At 31.9% G+C, this 20,218-nt stretch overlaps 3 protein-coding genes, 1 long non-coding RNA gene and 8 other non-coding genes across 12 annotated transcripts; 11 read left to right on the top strand and 1 right to left on the bottom strand.

The window, feature by feature from the left end:
- The first annotated feature begins 627 nt into the window (after nt 1–627).
- LOC107008820 lies at nt 628–2,938 on the top strand. The gene is made up of 2 exons (XR_001455300.2): nt 628–2,047; nt 2,672–2,938. It is a non-coding gene; the product is annotated as an uncharacterized LOC107008820 (long non-coding RNA).
- LOC114076233 lies at nt 777–854 on the top strand. Its single transcript, XR_003577106.1, has one exon. It is a non-coding gene; the product is annotated as a small nucleolar RNA Z199 (small nucleolar RNA).
- LOC114076235 lies at nt 1,062–1,146 on the top strand. The gene has a single exon (XR_003577108.1). It is a non-coding gene; the product is annotated as a small nucleolar RNA U54 (small nucleolar RNA).
- Nucleotides 1,207–1,293, top strand: LOC114076236. The gene has a single exon (XR_003577109.1). It is a non-coding gene; the product is annotated as a small nucleolar RNA R64/Z200 family (small nucleolar RNA).
- On the top strand, nt 1,701–1,803 carry LOC114076225. The gene has a single exon (XR_003577098.1). It is a non-coding gene; the product is annotated as a small nucleolar RNA R24 (small nucleolar RNA).
- Nucleotides 1,842–1,977, top strand: LOC114076187. Its single transcript, XR_003577066.1, has one exon. It is a non-coding gene; the product is annotated as a small nucleolar RNA snoR74 (small nucleolar RNA).
- On the top strand, nt 2,010–2,087 carry LOC114076234. The gene has a single exon (XR_003577107.1). It is a non-coding gene; the product is annotated as a small nucleolar RNA Z199 (small nucleolar RNA).
- Nucleotides 2,168–2,246, top strand: LOC114076222. The gene has a single exon (XR_003577095.1). It is a non-coding gene; the product is annotated as a small nucleolar RNA SNORD18 (small nucleolar RNA).
- On the top strand, nt 2,412–2,498 carry LOC114076237. The gene has a single exon (XR_003577110.1). It is a non-coding gene; the product is annotated as a small nucleolar RNA R64/Z200 family (small nucleolar RNA).
- A 416-nt stretch (nt 2,939–3,354) lies between the features above and the next one.
- LOC107010636 lies at nt 3,355–4,342 on the bottom strand. The gene is made up of 2 exons (XM_015209913.2): nt 3,860–4,342; nt 3,355–3,774 (listed from the first exon to the last, which is right to left on the bottom strand). Exons 1-2 carry the CDS (start codon nt 4,076–4,078, stop codon nt 3,460–3,462), a joined length of 534 nt encoding a protein of 177 aa, XP_015065399.1. The 5' UTR covers nt 4,079–4,342; the 3' UTR covers nt 3,355–3,459.
- Nucleotides 4,343–9,073: 4,731 nt separating this feature from the next.
- On the top strand, nt 9,074–11,253 carry LOC107009549. The gene is made up of 3 exons (XM_015208893.2): nt 9,074–9,846; nt 9,939–10,203; nt 10,790–11,253. The coding sequence occupies exons 1-3, from the start codon at nt 9,301–9,303 to the stop codon at nt 10,852–10,854; spliced, it is 876 nt and encodes a 291-aa protein (XP_015064379.1). The 5' UTR covers nt 9,074–9,300; the 3' UTR covers nt 10,855–11,253.
- Nucleotides 11,254–12,010: 757 nt separating this feature from the next.
- On the top strand, nt 12,011–19,875 carry LOC107009078 (uncharacterized protein YtfP). Its single transcript, XM_015208346.2, has 16 exons — nt 12,011–12,254; nt 12,336–12,461; nt 12,544–12,603; nt 13,119–13,232; nt 13,311–13,398; nt 14,929–15,074; nt 15,147–15,248; nt 16,253–16,324; nt 16,397–16,496; nt 16,585–16,667; nt 17,259–17,336; nt 17,451–17,549; nt 17,651–17,701; nt 17,820–17,876; nt 17,980–18,021; nt 19,535–19,875. The coding sequence occupies exons 1-16, from the start codon at nt 12,090–12,092 to the stop codon at nt 19,607–19,609; spliced, it is 1,458 nt and encodes a 485-aa protein (XP_015063832.1). The 5' UTR covers nt 12,011–12,089; the 3' UTR covers nt 19,610–19,875.
- Nucleotides 19,876–20,218: the final 343 nt, after the last annotated feature.

Here is a 20,218-nt window from a genome sequence, read left to right as displayed (position 1 = left end):
AGTTTTCATCATCAAAACAAAATACACAAGGTACCATACTAAGACGACGAGTCAGAATTCATATGTATAAGAAAATTATAAATTAAAAACATTATTTTTAAAAAAAAAACAGAATCTAAAGAATTGAAAATAAAAAATTGATGAAGAAATAGTTCTACCTCTTTAGGAACCTGAAATTGATGAACTTGAGAGGGGAATAAATTTGAAATTAACAAATTGAGTGATTGATGTAACCGTTGATATATGTGAGAGTGATTTTAGGCGTAAAAATAGGAATAAAAACGTTGAATTGGAGGGATGTGAATAATGTATCTGAAAAATGAGAGAAAAAGAAGAAAAGAGGGATTTTTGAAATATTTTAAAATGGTAGAGAATTTTAGAAATTATGAAAAGAAAAAAAGATTGTATAATTAGATAATTTTTCCAATAATTAATCCAATTTACAATGGGCTACATTAAACTAAGACTCATCAAAAATAGCCCAACGTTGAGGTTTACCTATTCAAGTCCAGCCCACTTTGAAAGCATACGAAATTAGGAAAGTTGAGGTTTACCTGTTCAAGCCCAACCACTTTGAAAGCCTACGGAATTAGGGTTTAAGAGTAGTTGGTAGCTATAAATAAACTCACGATGTATATCATGAAAATACACTAATTTGCGCTGATTGTTTCGCCGCCACCAACCACGGGCTTCTTCTCCACCGCTCCTATGGTGCCTTCTTGATTATACTCTTACTATTGATTATCATTTTTCTTTCAATTTTTTTTTGTTCATTGAAATCAGGTGATGAGAAAAAAACTGCAACAATATGATGGTAAATTCCATGATTCGTAGTATTTAAGTCTCTGATGATTTCTCCCTCTATATATACGTGTGATAGAATTTGGTTTGGCGCTAATTAAAATCTGGAATGTTGATGTTTTGGTTATGGTATTTGGGAGATATGATGAACGAAATTGGTCCGTGTTTCTGATTGAACAGTGACAGATAACACCTTTCTTTTTTACTCTACTGATCTCCCAATTATATTTTTATGTTTAATTGCCACATTTGTGAAAAATAGCTCAATGATTGTATGCCTTTTGGCAATATACGCTATACCGATCTAAAACATGAGTAGATAATTTTTTTTCAAGTATGAGAGCTATTTGTATTTTCATATTTGACAATTGTTTTAATGTGAATTTTTTTGATAATTATGTGTGTCTTCTGCTGTGATGAATTCATGAAAATTTCACATGTCAGACTTCAGAGAGAAATCTATGAGAAGATATTCATGTATCTGAGCAAAATTTTAACTTTTATAGTATCATTTTTATTGTTTGCAACTTATATGTTTACATGATTTTGAATTTTTGGTAATGGTTATGAATTACGGAATTTTCTTCTGCTTGATTATGGCTTCACACAAGAGTCTGCAGCAGGTGCCGGTTAATGGTAACCCGTCTGCCGCATGAAGCCTAGACAAATCCTAGATGAAGATCCATTAGAGTTAATTGTACTCTCTTGACACAATATCTTGGATATATTTATGTATACATATTATTTTCAATGGCATATCTCAGACAACGGGTATCTTCTTCTTATTTCTATGAGAATTTGCCTTTTGCACGGTGCCTAGATAATGCTACTTATCACGATTGAAGGATGTTCTGTTTTATGCCCAGCATTCTTTCAAATTAATAGTAGTCAAATTAATTTAAGCATTGATGAGATAGCGAACATGTAAGGAGATCTATTTTAAGCTTGGATCAGCTTGGATCTTCAATGAAATTTTCTTGTTACGCTTGGCTTCTGAGCTTTTTCTCATGAACTTAACTTGCTTTTAAAAAAACCTGATTAAAAAAGCAGGGATCTATTGCCTTCTTTGAGAATGGGTCTCTCGTAAATGTCAGGGATATCAAGAAATGCATTGTTATTGGGTGAACCACTTGACTTTATTTATGATGGAAAGGTTCAGTAAACGATGATACATTATGTATACTTATTTAGTCATGTAAATGAAATTGAAATCAAATGATGAGAAAAAAACTGCAACAATATGATGGTTAATTCCATGATTCGTAGTATTTAAGTCTCTGATGATTACTTTATATATATGTAACTGAATTCGGTTTTGGTGTTAGATTTATTCCTGGAATTTTTATGTTTTGCTTATAGTATTTGGGAGATGTGATGAACGAAATTGGTCCGTGTTTCTGATTGAACAGTGACAGATAACACCTTTTTTTTACTCTTCTGATCTCCCTCTTTTATCTGGTATACCTGGGTTTTGTTAGATTTGTGAGATACAGTAGCACAGTAATTACATGGTATAGGAATATTTATGATGCGACTAATGTGAGTTTATTACACAGTATTGCTGTGTGATCTATTGAATTTGTTTTGATGTGATTTTGTGTTATATGGATAATCTGCTTTGAAGAATTCATGAAATTTCACATGTCAGACTTCAGAGAGACATCTATGAGAATACATTCATGTATACTGAGCAGAATTCACGTTTTATTTGAGCCTATGTAATTGTTCTCTAAAATAGTTATATCCACGATCACGAAATATAACCAATGCATAGAATTAACCTAACAATTTTAAATAAGGTTCATAAAATTCTCTCTATCTTTGATTTTGTTCTTCCAAAGCTAAGTTATTATCTTAACTTGGATTGTAGTGTATTGGTGGTACCACGCGAAGAAGTTGCACTCTTGCGACAGATTGAAAATAGAATGACAAGCGAACGGAGTACTAGTCTCAATTTCCGAAGTTAATGTTGTTTGTAATTTTATGTACACTTTATCAAAAAAATGTAATTTAGCATGTATACGCCTCGAAATCCATATTCTACATGTTATTTGTTCTCAGATTATTTGATGTTTACAAAATCAATATTATTTGATGTTTATATAGTTAATACAGAAAGTAGTGTATTTTTTTTACCCTCGTAATATTAGCATTGAAACCTATTAAGTTAATGATTGAAGCTCATTTGTCTAATTAATTAATTAAAATATATTAATTCATATTTATTGATTGAAAATTTGATTTCTTAAGAAAATTAAATAAAGATAAAAGGGTAGATTTATATCATTTTTTAGTGCAAGTGCAATATAGAAAGGTGATTGACAAAGTTACATTATTTATGTAATACAATGTCTTTTTATTTGTTTATTTGAACAAATTAAGAAAGAATTTTTTAATTGAATTAAATATGATTGATTTTTTTTTAAAAAATGTTAATTTACGTTAAAGTCTTAAATTTATCTATTCATAATTAAAATGATGTAAAGTAATAAATTAATTATGTTATTTATTATTTTCTTTAATAGACGTGTTAATTTAAAAATAGATAAATAATTAGGTTTAGGCAGTAATAACAAGTTATATCAAAAGAACTCTACATAGATTCGATTTTTGAGTTACTGATGAAATAAAAAGCTCCCAGAAATTAGACTCATTTGTTTATATAGGCTCAGTAAAATTACAAGAGAATGCTTTTGTAATATGGGCGAAATTTGGTGCTGGTGCTGCTGCAGGTAGAGCTTTTTTGTGAGTCTCCATAATTTCAATTTCCCATAGAGTTGCTTTTTTCCTATGAGGAACATCATGGGTAACACTGTTCCTCCATGGTGGTATTCCTCCATTAGGTCTCAAGAAATGCCCGTATCGCGTCTTTAGACGAATTTGATACAAAGATCCGTCTTGTTCAGCTTCCCATTCTGTTGCGGAACATAGTTTCTTAGGCAATGTCTGCATAACCTTTCTTGATCCCGTTACCTGTTGAAATATAATATAAATTTTGTTAGACATTGATTTACTTTCCAGTTTCCACTAAAACTATTAAAAAATGTTACAAAATTACCTTAGGAAGTAATGGAACATTTGAAGCTGTCAAGTATTTTCCGTAACAACTTTTGAGGCGCAAGTATTGTTGTCCATCCAAAAATTCAACGGCCCAGAGTGCATTTACAGAGGAGCCATCGCGTTTTTGGCGTATTGATTTCTCATCATTGCTTGCTGTGAGGTATTTCCCATTGTGTGTTTTTAGACGAATGGTTTTCGCGTTCTCCAAGTGCTCCATATGCTCTAATTAATTTCAAGCCTCAAATTCAAAATCGCCCCGATTAATTAAGAACTCGAAGAAAATGTTAATTTAGGAAAAAAATAAACTGTTATGTACAACCTATGATGATATGACTGATGAAATTCAAAAGACCCTTTTGTCTATATGCATATGAGAGAATTGATCTTTGGAGGATTGAAAGATGTGCACATATAATTGAAAGGGTCTTTTGAAACTATTAATGGGAGAAGCCAAAGTCTAAAATGAAGCTAATGATATTTGCAAAATACCATTTTGTTTTTGTTATGAGATGTAACTTTTTTTTTCACCAGTCTTTCATTGTTTGGCCAAGATACATTGTTGGAGAACATTTCGGAAGTGCGGTAAAATATATGTGGGTGAGATTTTCGATCTAAGTTGTATATATTAGTTTGGAGAAAATATTATAAAATAGTCTCTTAAATACACTTATCGATTTTAAATATTTAAAAAATTAAATTTGATAAGTGAATAATTGAGAAACCGTTTTAGATCTACTCTATAGTTTGACATTTTCTCTTTTAGTTTGCGTAGGAATGACTAAGACATTTGAATTCCGATGTGCTATAAAATATTTTTATATTATACACATTTGATATAAATTAAGTAGGTAAATAAGTTAACCACGTTTTTAAAAAAATTACTTCTATTAATCACACACTTTCAACTCAATAAGTTATAAAATATAAGGTGTTTTCTGATTAAAGTTAAGTTTGTATGTAATTTAAATAAATGATATATTTCTTCTTTTCTTAATTACTTGTCCATTTCAAAATTGACATAGCTATTAAGAGACAATGACTGACATAGTAACTTTACCATTTAAATCCTCTTAAAATTAAGTTAATGAATTAAAAGTTTAAGATTTTTAAGAAGTTTTACATTTTTAAATTATTTATTGAAAATATAATAGGTAAAAATAATTTATCCTTTTTAAAAAAAAAATAAAAAACAAGAAAAAGGAGACAAATAATTAAAATCAAAATATATATTTCCCATGATTAACTAAACTATAGTCAATAATGATAATTAAATAGAAAAAGTGACAAATATAACTCTGAACTATCATAAGTATACCTTTCGTTATATTTTACGTATATATATACCCCTACCATTAATCTTTTAGGTTGTGTATACCCTCAACACAAACGGAAAGACACGTAACATCATCCTAGCATTCATCCGGTTTTAATTTATTTACCTAAAAGTAAAATTACCCACTCAACTATCCATTTGTAAGATCCAATTAAGATCCGAATTGAAAATATGTTCCCAAAATCCCCGGATAGCAGCCTCCATATTCGTCTACTGTGTGATCCAACTGAGGATTTTAACCTCAAATGCATTGTTCTTCACCCTTCAAAACATTTTCTTCTCATCTCCAATCTATGCATTATTCTCCGTTGTTGCAATTTTGTGGGAAATTATCTTTGTTCTCCAGTATTGCAATTTGTGGGATATACAATTCTTATTGCCTCAATTTCTTATGATTCGCTCTCCACCATTTGTTCTAAGTTTTCCAAAAAAAAATAATATTGAATCAGTGAATCATTCATTAATCTCTTTTGATAGCCGGCGACGGAGCTCCGACATGTTAACGGAGCTAATGCAAAAAGAGGTGTCCCCCTCATCGCTAGCCTAACTCGTCAACAAGACCTAAAAGACACAGAAGAACACCATCAAATTGTATTTGAAGAACCTTGATGGTTCTCAGTCACGACATCGTTGCCGCATCATGCCACCAAAATGATAATTTGACAATGCAATTCTGTGGGAAATCGTCTCAGCAACACTATACATTAAAAGCCTCAATTAAATCACTACAGGGCTCAACGAATTTGGAAATTAGGATTTGATGTTTAAGTTGGGTTTGGTCTTTAATTCGGGTCTTAATTGGATCTTAGAAAAGGATAGTTGAGTGGGTAAGTTGGATAAATGTCTAGGATAATGCCATGTGTCCCTCCGTATGGGTTGAGGTATACACAGCCTAAAAGATTAACGATAGGGGCATATACATATGTAAAATATAACGAAATATAGATATATATATATATATTATTTATAATTATTTCGAAATATATTTATTCTTTTTTCGTGACAAAAAACAAAATTGCACTTGTTACTATATTTAATCTAATACCTTATTATCAATTGATTACAGTCCTACAACACATGTATCCTTGTTTCCGAAGACACTTCTGCCTTTCAAGAAAATTCGTGACCCTTAGAAAACATGCACAATTTTTTTTTCAAAATCTTAAAATGTTTTGTATAAATTTTTTTAATGTGTAGTTACTCAATTAAAATGAATAATTGCAAAAATATGTAAACGAAAATTAGTCATAAGTTCATAACTGGGTGTGCCTGGTCAATATTGTTTAATGTACCCAAGCTACGTATGTATTTGATTTGTGTTACTTTTTAAGGAAATGATGTAATTACAAATTAAAGAGGGATAAATTTAAATTTCATGTTAAAACTATGTGATTCTTAAAATTACCATAATTAAAAGATTAAATATTCTAAAATCATATGAAAATTACTGTAAGTTGCAATTTTTTTTACATATTAATATGATAAAATAATACATCTTAAAATGTTGATCAAAATTTTTATAATTTAACTCTAAAAATAAAAATTATAATAAACAATTTCAAACAAAAAAAATATAATTTTTTTGAAAAACATGAATTAATGTGAATCCAGTGACCCCTTTGAATACACCTCTGGTCAAACTGGCCGACAATTTCACATGAGCATCAGGAAAAATAGAGCATCTGCGCTAGCTGTGGAAGTTGGCAGTTGGGCTAATGATAATTAAGCATCCCAAACGACAAATTAATGAAATTCACCTATAATAATGTCCACCGATGCGACACCTGTTCCGTAATAATTGTGATCTTTTATTTTTTTAAAATATTAATCATTTTTAAAGTTGATTTATTTCAGATTTTAAAATGTTAATATTTATGAAAGGAAAATATCTATCAAAGTTTAAGTAATTTGTCTCGATATGTGACAAATCATGAACTGAAAAGAGTAATTACTTGAGTTAGGGGACTGACTGACCAACAGAAAATAAAGTAAGTAAAATTTAAAATAACAATATAATATATTGATTTTGGAAAAAAATTAAAAGTCGAATTTTATGAGTTTTTATTCATAATTCTATTACTTGTACTGACTTAATGATCTAATATTTATATATATTTAATAAATTTATTGACACATATATATAGCTTAAGCTGAAACATGTACAAAGCTTACTCATCGGATAAAACACTTCATAATTGGCTTAAGGCTTGTCTATAAGTAAGATTTTGATATGAAATTAAAACGAAAATTATCTCATAAATTAAAATATTTCATTAGATTAGTTATCTATTGTATATATGAAACAATTATCTAAGATATTTCATTAGAGTAGTTATCTATCGTATATATGAAATAATTATCTGATCAATCATCATTTACAAATATGAAATAAATATTATTAAAATGTATTAGTACTCTATTATCTATCTTACCACATAATCACTGATAGCCCCCAAGTGGGGTACACTGGATTCTTGAAAAATTATACCCTTTTGTTTAAAAAAGGTTGGTCTAGTTTGACTTGGAATGGAATTTAAGAAAAGAAAGAAGACTTTTTAATTTTGTGGTTCTAATTTAAAGTTATGTCAAATGTACCAAATTATTCTTTAATTTTGTGGTCATAAATATGTCATTTGAAAAGTTAAAGTTAAAGTATTGTTAAAAAGAATCAATTTTTTTGAAACAGACTAAAAAAGAAATAAGATTATTTTTTTTTAAACGAAGGGAGTAATATTTTGTAAGAGTTGATTTTTTTATTCATCTCACATAAGATGCCTCCACCTAATACAAATACTTTGATTTTGTGGTAGTCTAGGACCAAACAAATGACATATGTCACAATCATTTGTTAGATGAGAACTTTAAATTAGTAAAAAATTGCTTTCATGTTGAACAAATTAAATATATCTAGGTATTGTTGCATTATGTTACGTCTCTTAATAACAATTGATCTAGTTTTTTCATGCACACTAATAAATGAAACAGATGTCTATAGATATTTAGACTATATTTGATTAATTAAAAACACTAATAAGTTTCTTGTTTATAATCACATAATAGGAAAATTGAGCTCTATATAGCTTAGTCAAATCCATATAAAAGTTCTCTTACTAAAATGGGCAAGTCATAAATCAAATGCAAACGTGATGCAAATTCATTTCATCAAGGACATAATTTTGAATCGGAGGTGGAGAAATAAGTTAGAAAAATATTAGGTAGTTGGACGTGTTATATTGCTTTCCCGTTCTTGGAGTACTAGTTTTGTTCCATCTTTTTTCTTCGGATTCTTTTATTTTTATTACTTTTTTAGTTTAAAAAAGAATGTCTCTATTTTCTTTTTAGTTTGTTTCAAAAAAAAATGTCTCCTTTTCTTTTTTGGCAATACTTTAACTTTAAATTTCCACATGACATGTTTAAAACCACAAGATTAAAGAGCGTTTTGATACATTTGACATAACTTTAATTTAGAACCACAAGATTAGAAAGTATTTTTTCTTTTCTTAAACCTTCCAAGTTAAATTAGGCCATCTTTTTTGAAACGAAGGAAGTATTAGTTATTGTTTCATTATTCTCGATTATTCTACTATCTTATTATTGTTTTTGGTTGTTGCTAGTTCTCCTATTTTACATTTTCCTTTGAGTTGAGGGTAAATTACACTACATTTATTATTATTATTGTCGCTATTTCTTTCCATAAATCTATTCCATGTATATTAATAATAGTTAGATAAGTACACTTTATAGTCAAATTCGAGAAAATAAAATTGGGCATGAAAATTAAAATTATATAAAGAAAATCCATGTGACTTGCATAAGCAAAAAAAATATAAAGCTTCAATAGATAAAATTAATTATTATCATATATTAATACAAGCCAGCAAGATGTATCAAAAAAAGGGGAAGAAAAGAAAAAAAAGGACGTTAAAGTCAGAGATTTCACACAGACAACATATTACCTACCTGCCCGTTACACAATTACGACATCTTACATACATTAACATTAGCTGTTTCACAAACACACACTTATTCTCTTCTTCTTCTTCTTCAATTCAATAAGATCCAGGTATTTAATTTTTGAAATTTACGCATCAAATCTTCGATTGTAGATGGAATTTTTTGAGAAAGCAAAATCGGTTAGGCTAAAGAGCAACCATGACAAATATTTACACGCTGATCCTGATCAAGAATGCGTATACCAAGATCGCAGTGGATCTACAAAGACGGTTAAATGGACAGTCGAATTCCCTGAAGAATTGAACAATGTGATTCGTTTAAAAAGTATCTATGGAAAATACCTAACGGCCTTAGACGATCAACGTCTGTTCGGGGTAACAGGTCAGAAAGTTGTTCAAAGTTTGCCAAGTAAATTGGATTCATCGGTAGAATGGGAACCTATAAAGGAAGGATCTGCGGTAAAGCTGAAAACGAGATATGGCAATTTTTTAAGGGCGAATAGTGGATTACCTCCTTGGAGAAATTCAGTTACACATGATATACCTCATAGACATCAAGATTGGATCTTATGGACAGTTGATACTGTTGAGCTACTCCCTGAATTACCTGATGAAACCGTCTCGCAATCAGAATCAGTGGCTGATGATGATTTCACCTCATCTTTTCGTCTTACATCTGCTAAATTTTCCAGGACTCAGGTTTGTATAAATGGAATTTGTTTCGCCAACAAAATCACAATGATTACTGTATTGAATTAAACTGATGTGCTAGATTTGTATGAAATGTGCAGTCTGTGAAATCCGAAGGTAGGGTTATCTATTACCATGTGGCGGATGAAGATGGAAATGTGAATGATTCAGTGGAAGGGCCTTCTTTACAGTTCAAAGGGCATGGATTAGAGGAACTGACTCGAAAGTTGGAAGAAGAAACAGGGCTAGAGAAGATAATTGTTTGTTCGCGTAACAAATTCAATGGGAATTTATATCCTCTCCGTTTAGCATTACCTCCAAACAATGCAACTATGCATGTTGTTGTAATGCCTGCATCGTCTAAAGGTCAGTATACTTTATTGATCCTCTTTTGAAGAATGTAAAATCAGCCGGAAAAAACTTTTTAAACAGAAATGTGATTCTAAAATGACAATTGTGTTGTAAATTTGTTATTTGGAGTTTTCATATATGATAACAAGTCTATGAAAGAACTAGTCTTTTCATTTGGATTTAACATTACTGATATTTGATCGTTCGTCTATGAGGATTATGTAGTGCAGCCAGATTCTGTTACTAATATGTTTGCTGATCGTTCATCTATACGGTACTATAACTCTCTGAGATAAGGGACAGCCGTTAGAACTTTAGTCTATTTGAATAAAATGTGTGCATGAGTTAGGACTGAAAGTACTATAATCGTTGAACCATAGATCAAAACAACAATCTAGAGTTGGTTGCTTTCTTGTCTAAACTGAAGTTTGTCTTATGTTTGCCCAAAAGAAGTAGTTCTCAAATGAATCTTGTTGACTATCTTTAGTGTATAGATCTAATCAAGGAGCCTTCTTGCTTTGACCTCTGTCTGTTGGTGTTTTCTTCTGTGGTTTTGTGACACTGTATCTTGTTTCATGAATGGCATTGTGCTGCTGGACAGTGGCAAAAGAGCTGACGGCAGATGTTCTTACATCCAAATGGTCGGTGTTGAAGACTTTATCTTGAAACATTTTGTTTGACAGCAAGAAAGTGATTCAATATCTTCCCCAGAATCAGAGACAGATTCAGGATTTAAAGTTTATAGGTTCATATGTAACCTCAGGTTAATATAAAATAATAATTGGGTTCATAGTCATTGTTTAGTTGATTTTGTAATACATATAGTACACGGACAAAAGCTATTGTGTTCACGTGAACTAGTAGACAACATTCTAGATCAGCTCCTGCCGGAACTGTAGGCATTTCTTTCTTCTTTTGGTATATATTAAGTGAATGTAATGCAACCAAGAGATGCAGATTCCAGTTGAGAGCATTATTTATTTGTTGGGAGTTTGACAAATACAACTCTCTTTGACTGTATATTTTGGTTACATATCAAGTTAAAATATCCAATTTCTTGCAGTACGTCGATACAATTTTCTGTTACTTTCTTGGTATTCGAGGAGTCCGACTATTTCAAATTTGCGCCGAGAGGATTTGGGGTTGATAATCTTGATGTACAAAACAAGGGACGCAATACTAGTATAGTACGCTCAGCAAACAGGCCTTTCTTTTGTTACTTCAAGCAATCAGTGTCTTGAACATACTGGCTCGATTAATTCGACTTTCACACCATAAAAAAACCTCATTGTCAGCTTCCTACTAAGGATGACTTTATTCTCCGGACTCTAGCACAAATATTGGTTCTCTTCTCTAAAATAAGATTCATCAAATAGAAGTTTTAAGAACAAAATAAGACTTAACATATTATTAGGCATATCAATAAAATAAAACATCTTAAACAGCCAACCTAGCAATTCTTCCAACAATTGAGATAAGAATCAGACGGATATCCAAAATATCACCTTTTTATAATTACTAATCGCTCTTCAAGAATCAAATGAATTTTATAAATAATCAGGTTATAGTTTCTTACTAGAATTTAAGTTCTCTCTGCTTAACTATAACTTAAATTTCATTTAACTATTCATTCCATTCATTTTTACTTGTCATGTTTAGATTTGACACATCTATTATGACAGGATTATTTAGCTCACAATCACTATGAATTGACGTTAATCCTTCTAGATATTTCTGGCTGAATTGGAAAATAGTCATTTTAGACCTGTAATTAAGTTTTATAGTCAATATTTCAAAACAATTTAGTATTAATATAATATCCTAGTTAAAATACGAAAAAAAAAAACTTTCACTTTATCAGTTTGCATTCCACAAAAAGTTCATAAAATTCGAACTGATGAATGTTTGAATTCTTTCATTCAATGAATTTGCTACCGCAGCGATTCATTTTTTGTTTTGGATTTGCCTCTCAAACTTCAACTTTCAAAGGAAACTATCCATGCTCAATCCTTAGCCATGGAAGAAGAAAATTCAGTGCAACTACTCTCTCCTCAGCTACTCCAAAGGTAACACTTAAAAGTAATGTACAGAGAATTTAACTATTTTTCTGCAAGTTTTGGTAATATATGTGTTTTTTGGTAAAGTAGTCAGGTGAAGAGCTTTTGTTAGTAGTAGGGGGCGGAGCAGCTGGAATTTACGGTGCTATAAGGGCTAAGACTCTCGCACCGAATCTTAAAGTTGTTGTAATTGAAAAAGCGAAACCTTTATCAAAGGTAATTTATACAATATTTTCAAAGTGGAGAATATTAGTTTTGTGTTTGTAATGTGGAAAGTTTTGTTCTATTGTTTTGGTAGGTCAAAATTTCTGGAGGAGGTCGCTGCAATGTGACTAATGGGCATTGTCCTGACAATAAGGTAAAATTTCCTTTGCAATTCAAAGAAATGCTCTATGCTTAGTAAGTTGTAGAATTGGTGCCCAAAGCTTAATGTTCTTAGATTATGGCACTTTTGATAGAGTGACTTTTGTTTGTCTGTATTATTTGGAATTCAGAGAATACTGCTAATAGTTATTACTAAGATTGCATACCTTAGGGATTTGAAGATATGTACCTTTTAGCATAGGTTTGCACATGAAAAATCGAAGATACAAATAAGTAATTGAGTTAAAATAGTATTTTTTTGTTTGATGTCTCAACTTCCTCAATCCAAATTTTGCATCCTCTATACTGATTGAGTAGGATGTTTCTCTGTAGGCTATAGTTTATTAGAATTTTAAAATCAACTAAAATAACTGAGCCAAGAGTACAAGTATGTTTGTGGTCTTTTCTTTCCTAAAAGGTGCTCGTAGTCGAGTATCATTTTCAACTTCAGATTTGTGGTGTTTTAGCAGCATATAAGTCAAGCTCAACCGAAATCAAACTCATTTGCAGGTTTTGGCTGAACAGTATCCGAGGGGTCATAAGGAATTTAAAGGCTCCTTTTTCCATACTCATGGTCCAATGGATACAATGTCCTGGTTCTCTGATCATGGTGTTGTGTTAAAAGTAATCTCTGAAACTACCTTTTTCATGTTTCTTTTCTTCTTGTTGATGTTAACGTGTAGTTCTGCTGATTTGCCTCAGATAGAGGAAGACGGAAGGGTCTTTCCCGCCAGTGATAGTTCATCTACTATAATTGAGTGTCTCATGTCTGAGGCAAAGAGGAGTGGAGGTAGATAAACTATCCTATCACAATTTTTTATTTTTTATTTTATATTTTGTCATAATTATTTGGGAGTATGTATGGTTGCATAAGCTTTTACTTCTATTCACATTATACTCCTTGTACATTCATATCCTTAGAAGTTCTCCAGGGGCAGGGGTGCCTATATCTATTATCTAAATTATCTGTTTGAATAGCTTTGGACTTTCTACTCCAAAAATTTTCTGTTAGCTCGTGTATGTCTGCATACACTTCTATACACGTACACTGACACTTGCTTATACAGAATTTACTGGTCAACTTGAAGCCAAGTATATGCCAAGAACATCTTGGAATTTGAGACATGAGATCCTTCAATTTTCTTTCTTATTGTAAATATGGGAGGCCGGAGATAGAGTAACAAGTTAAACAAATTGGAATGAGGAAAAATAACCTCATCTCTATTCAAACTATAAAATTATTACCCCAATATTATCCCTTTTGTAATCAAACAAAAACATACCCAATATAATCCCACAAGGTGGGGTCGGGGGAGGATAGAATGTACGCTAACCTTACCCCTACCTCGTGAGGTTAGGGAGACACTATACCCTTTGTAATCATTCTGCTTAAAGCATCGACTGCCAAGACGTTTATGAAATTGTTTCAGGGTTAGAACTACTATAGATCAAGAATAGATGTTGAATGATCATGAAGCTAATTAACTATGTTGAACTTGGCTATTTAAACAAGAAAATATTCGGAAACATGATGCTTATCTATATTTACTCTGCAAAATTATTAACCCACACTCTCCCCTTTGTAACCATTCTGCCTTAAGCATTCAGTGGCAAGATGTGTATGAAACTATTTCAGGGTTAAAACTACTATAGACCAAGGTTAGATGTTGAACAATCATGAAGTTAAGGTCCATGTTAAGACTCAATGCACCCGGTTCATACTTATAGTATATTACCTTCTTTAGTTGAAGTTTTCTCAATTATCCTCAAGTGTATTTATTCTGTCTCAGTCACCAGTTTGACATGGAAAAGTTCTGCCTTAAAGCGAAAATAGCAATATTTTGAAAGTTCCCTGCATTTTTATGCATTTTCTGTGTAGTTTATTTCATACTTGTGATGATAATCAACCAAAATGTGCAACTTACGGATGACATATTTCATGGGCTAAACCCAAAAGCAGATCGCTGATATTGTGAAGGAAATTTGCTCCTATCAGCCTTCTATATTTCTTTGACATTGAACTTAAATTGATGTATCATCTACACTGGCGAGTTAAAATATTAAATATCTGTCTAGTTGTGCTGTACCATGAATCCAAATACCCTCATGCTAAGCAAAAGGATCAAATTTGAAAATTCTTTCATTTCTCCAAAAAGAAAAGAAAAAGGAGAGAATGTTCAGACCAGAATATCTCAGAATGTTTAGGCTTGTGCATCCTTAGCTATGAATCTTGAGCGGTTATATTACGTATTTGTAATTTGTGAGGTATTCCATTTCCCTTTTCCCTATCAAAATGCTGATATGCCAGTTCCTTATTTAGTCTTATTGCAGACTGGAAAAGTTGTTACTAGTGCTTCTTCCACTGCTGATGGAAAGTTTGCCATCAAGCTTGAGAAACGTAGCCTTGACTATGTGGAGCATGTTGAAGCTGATTATCTACTTATTGCTAGTGGGAGTAGTAAGCAGGTCAGTTTGGTAATGAGTTAGTAGCACTTTTTGCATCTATTCCTTTACTTCATTTCAACCTTTCCTGTTCAGGGTTATAATCTTGCCACTCAACTTGGCCATTCAATTTTGGAACCTGTTCCAAGCCTGTTCACTTTCAAGATTGATGACTTGAAGTTAGCAGAACTGTCTGGTGTAGGTTTCTTTACCATTTGCAGCCAATTGAGTGAAATCAATCTTTGAGGTGTTTGGCTGCTACTCCTTATGTTTTATATCACATCAATGAAGATATAGCTTGTTAATTATGTGTTGTCAATAGTTCTTTTTCTAGAATCATGAATATACTTGGGGAAATGATTTATATGTCTCGTTAGTATCTTTTGGACTCAGAGCCTATTGGTTTTCAAATAGTAGTATTAAGGATGACCTACCTCTGATTGTTAGTCAACTATCTGCACTGAGAATTGATTCTTTCCTCTATTCGAGCATTTAATATGCCTTATGAGACAGCTAGTTCCTTTTGACTTCCACCAGTGCTACCTTGCATGCTTCATATGTTCTGTAAGTACTGAGCTAGTTCTTCTCTGGAATATGTGCAATTGCTATATAAAAACATGAGTCTTGTCTCCCCTGTAAACTCACCTGTATTAAATTTTAGGTGATGCTTTGGTGTTATATATTATGGGACAATGTGCACTGATTATACCTTTTCGTCTAATGACATAGTGATCTCTGATTTATTCCTTACAGAATTTCCTTTTAATTATGTATATTTTAACTGGTTCATTTTTGTTTTGTTTTGCTTGAAATTTATACTAAAGTGAACAACATATTATACTCTATCCTTTTCAATTTGTTTGTCTTAGTTTAACTTGACACTGAGTTTAAAAAAGTAAAGAAGACTTTTGAATCTTGAGGTCTTAAACTAAATATATGTATAATGTACCAAAGTGTCTTAAACCTGCCACGTGGGATGTTGAAATGCAAGAGCTGCCAAATTAGGAAAGAGGCCTCTTTCTGAAACAGCCTAAAAAGGAAAGTAACACAAACAAATTGAAACATAGGGAGTAATATATTACAAACATCATTTGCAATTTGTGTTGATTATTAAAACAGTTGTGACATACTTATCACACCTTTGAGTACGTGATATAATCATGCCTATGACTAACAGTAACCATTTTGCTTGTCATCCATAGGTAACATTCCCAAAAGTAAAAGCAAAATTACAGTTGGAAGGCATCCAGAAGAAAATACCACAGCTTACTCAGGTATGCATTTCTGATTGGTTGCATTTCTTGTATAGTATATCTATACTGCAGAACAATAATACTATCTTTTAGGTAGGACCCATGCTCGTAACCCACTGGGGACTCAGTGGCCCTGTGGTTCTTAGGCTATCTGCTTGGGGGGCACGTTATCTATCCAGTTCAGACTATAAGGGTAAAAAATGTCTTCCTTTTTCTGTTTTTGTCATTTTCTCTTTACCACAACCTTTTCTCTTGCTAAATTTAGTTGCAAACATATCCAGGTACGCTTTGCGTGGATTTTACTCCTGACCTCCATATTGAAGATTTAAAGTCTGCACTCACTCGTCACAAGAGTCACTTTTTGGTAATACATTCGATGACCTGAATTGAAGCTAGAGGCTTTTTCATCATTTTGTTTGATTCGTCAAAGATGGGAAATGTCTGGAAGAGAGAATAGAAAGCTGTCCTCCATGAGAAGACAACTACTTTATCAAAAATAAAAAAGGGGAAAGAAAGATGCAGGAATTAATACTTTAAAATTATATTAAACATTTGCATTGTAGATTGAGCTACTATATCCATGGATCCTTCGTTTGTTTTGAAGTACCTGTGATGTGACTGGTTATGGGTTCCTGTGAAATACATAGCAAAAAAAGGTGAATATATCTCTACCCAGAACTCACACACACCCATATAAGATATATGTCATGGTCCATATAAGATAGTTGAGCAGCAATGTTCAACTAATTTATTGAACCACATAAACAGATTGTATGAGATGTACCCATGCTTAGGGTTCTTTAACTATTGATTGATCTTATCAAAAGAAAAAGGTTCTGAAACTATTGATTGTTCTCTCCTGTAAATAGTATCTCGTCATGACAAAAAGGCATATGATTTCTGATTTGTATAGGATCTCACTTCACCACTTTCCTTATTGTTCTCTTCAATGCAGAGGCAGAAGGTGCTAAATTCTTATCCTTCCGAACTTGCGGTCGTTAAAAGGTTTTGGAAGTATATATTAGATCGTGAGGTGAAATATTTACTTCAGTTGCAAGGATATTTTTGGGCTTCTACATAGAAATATCTTCTCAGAATGTTTGACGTCCACTTCTATTAAATTAAATTTCTTTTTCGATTAATGCAGGGAATATGTGGAGACATGCTGTGGTCATCCATTTCCAATAATTTGTTAATTTCTGTCGCTGCTTTGTTAAAAGATTGTGCATTTAGCGTGAAGGGAAAGGTATCATGGCTCTTCCCATTTCTCAAACTCATTTCTTCTTTTGATGTCATTACTTTGATTGAAAAGAAACTTTCTGTTGCATTCTTTTTGGGGTAATGAAGGGCCAGTTTAAGGATGAGTTTGTCACAGCTGGAGGTGTTCCACTTTCAGAGGTGCTCCCTTTTATTTTCTTGCCGTCTATATATTCCTTCCAATCCGCCAATGTGAAGATCCTTCCAATTTAGCTAAATTAATTTCTGAGAGTTGCAATCTTTCTATTTCTTCAAACAGATCTACCTTGCTACGATGGGGAGTAGAATCCATCCTCATCTCTACTTTGCTGGAGAGGTTGTCTAACTAATGCCTGTTTACTTCTCTTGCTTCAGGTGCAAATGTAGGACACAGTTTATGGCTTTCCATATTTGTTTCTGATTCTTTGAAAATCCTGTAGGTACTCAATGTTGATGGTATTACTGGTGGCTTCAATTTTCAGGTAATGTGAGCTTGATCTGAATCCACAGGGTAGAATTAACAAGAAAAGCATCAAGTTCTCTTTATTATATATATATATATATATATATATATATATATATATGTATGTATATATATATATATATATATATATATGTATGTATGTATCTATAAGTCTGATGGTTATGCTACAAAGAGAAGTCGATTTTATTTTGTGTAAACAATCTGTTCAGCCAAAACCTTTATCTTATAATCATATTACTATTTGGTGTATCATTCTGAAACTGAAGAAGTTTAGGTAGCAAATAAAATTGGAATGCAATGGGTCCAAATGAAAAGAGAAAAAGTGAGGGTTCATATAGTCTATTAGAACTATCGTAGGATTGAGGAGTAGCTGTTATTGTATCAATTCCACCACGCACCAAAAATAAATCATATTGCTGATGTAGTTGGTGGATAGTCAAAGTGTGCTGTAGTTGGTTTATTTTTAGATAAATACAGTTGGGACCTTGTAAAGTAAAGTCATGGTCCACTTACTTTAAACAACTATATTGGTGCTCATCTTTTCCGCATCTTCTTATAAACAGTAGAATGCCATTTTCTTGAGACTTGTACTTTCAAATTGGTCGTCGTCGTAATTGTCCTAAGAAATTCGTTTTAAGTTTTCGTTGTTAAATTATGTAAAAAGTTGGGTTTTTATCTTTTTGTATTTCCAGTTTCCCATGATGTTTAGTCCTACTAGACATAAAACATGAAGATTTTTCTTGGACTCTTTACGCTTACAGCAGTGATGATCTGCTCCCTTTGTATATTCTTTTACAGCACTTTATTGTTGCTTTAGTTTCAATGGGTAGCCTTTAACAAGAAAAAAAGAAAAAGAAAAGAACATGATAGAGATTTTTCCTTGTCAAAAAGACATGATAGACAACCTTAAGTTAATCTCTTAGGAAAATTACAGACAAAATATGTTGTATTAGAAAGAAGTTGTACTGACATAAATTTGACCTATTAGAGTTCTTATAAATAATTGGTTGGATAGTTGTTTGCTGCTAAAAATGACTTATTTTGATATTTGATGTTATATCGTGTAATTTACTAGTGATTACCCTACACTATATTACCTTTCTCTAAGATTCTTTATCGAACTATTTTGCAATTTCATTTAGCAAAGTTCTGATACAGCAATCCTATATTATAAATTTATTTTTTGATGTATGACCTATTTTATTTATTGTTTGTTCAATGAGATTATCTTTAGTGTTGAGCCCCTCTACATAGTCAAACATGCGTCCCGATGGATTTGTGATTGATATTCTAGCAAATGTGAAACCAGACACTGATAAATCTGATGTCGCAGTTCTTAACGATGATATGCTGTCTTGCTCCTTAAACACATATTCACTTCTGAACTAAACCTACTTTACCCATGTGTCTTGTTTCCTATTTTCGTTTTCTATTCGTTCTCTTTATATAAATTGGGATTTCATCTGGCTACTTTCTTCATCTGATTGTTTAGCACTCTGCCAACTGTGCAGAATGCTTGGACAGGGGGATACATTGCAGGAACAAGTATCGGTAACCTAGCTGTACATGAGAGAGTTCATCGGTAAGTTATGCAGTAATTTGGAGATATTGAAGAGCTGATGAAGTTTTTTGAGATAGTGATTCTCCTAGTTATGTTTTTTTTTTTTTCAAAAGGGAAAAGGTAAGTGTATCAAAAGACTTGTGTATAAGTTCATGTAGTGAAATCTCTTCGGAATGAATGAGAATAGTTAGTGATAACATGAATTCTCGTCTTGCATCAGTGACCTATTTTATAAGAGATCTTCATTTTTATATCTAAAGGATTTGAAAAAGTCATTTTTTTCCTATTCAATTTGTAAGTGGTCAGAAGAGATCAGTTCCTCGTGACGCTATATATGTTGCTTTGAATATTTCATTGGCTTGATGTAATTGTGTCAAACGGGTTGAATAATACCATGTGTAATGCTATTAATAGCTTTTAAGTTTCCAGGGAACTTCATTGACCAAGTTGATAAAGAAATTTGCCAGAGTGTGAGTACAGCTATTAATATTCCTCCTAATAAAATTATGGATACGTAATTGCAACACTATTTTCAGTTACGTGCTGAGTTTCTTGTTGAAAATTCTCCAAATTGGTTTTGTTTGATTTTTCAAATGTTTGAAAAGTAAATGGAGATTTTATCGAGGCTCAAGTA

This window comes from Solanum pennellii, chromosome 2 (assembly GCF_001406875.1).
Source record: "Solanum pennellii chromosome 2, SPENNV200".
Lineage (NCBI taxonomy): Eukaryota > Viridiplantae > Streptophyta > Magnoliopsida > Solanales > Solanaceae > Solanum > Solanum pennellii.
The sequence above is the reverse complement of the archived record's forward strand: the minus strand, read 5'-3'. Positions and strand labels throughout refer to the sequence as shown.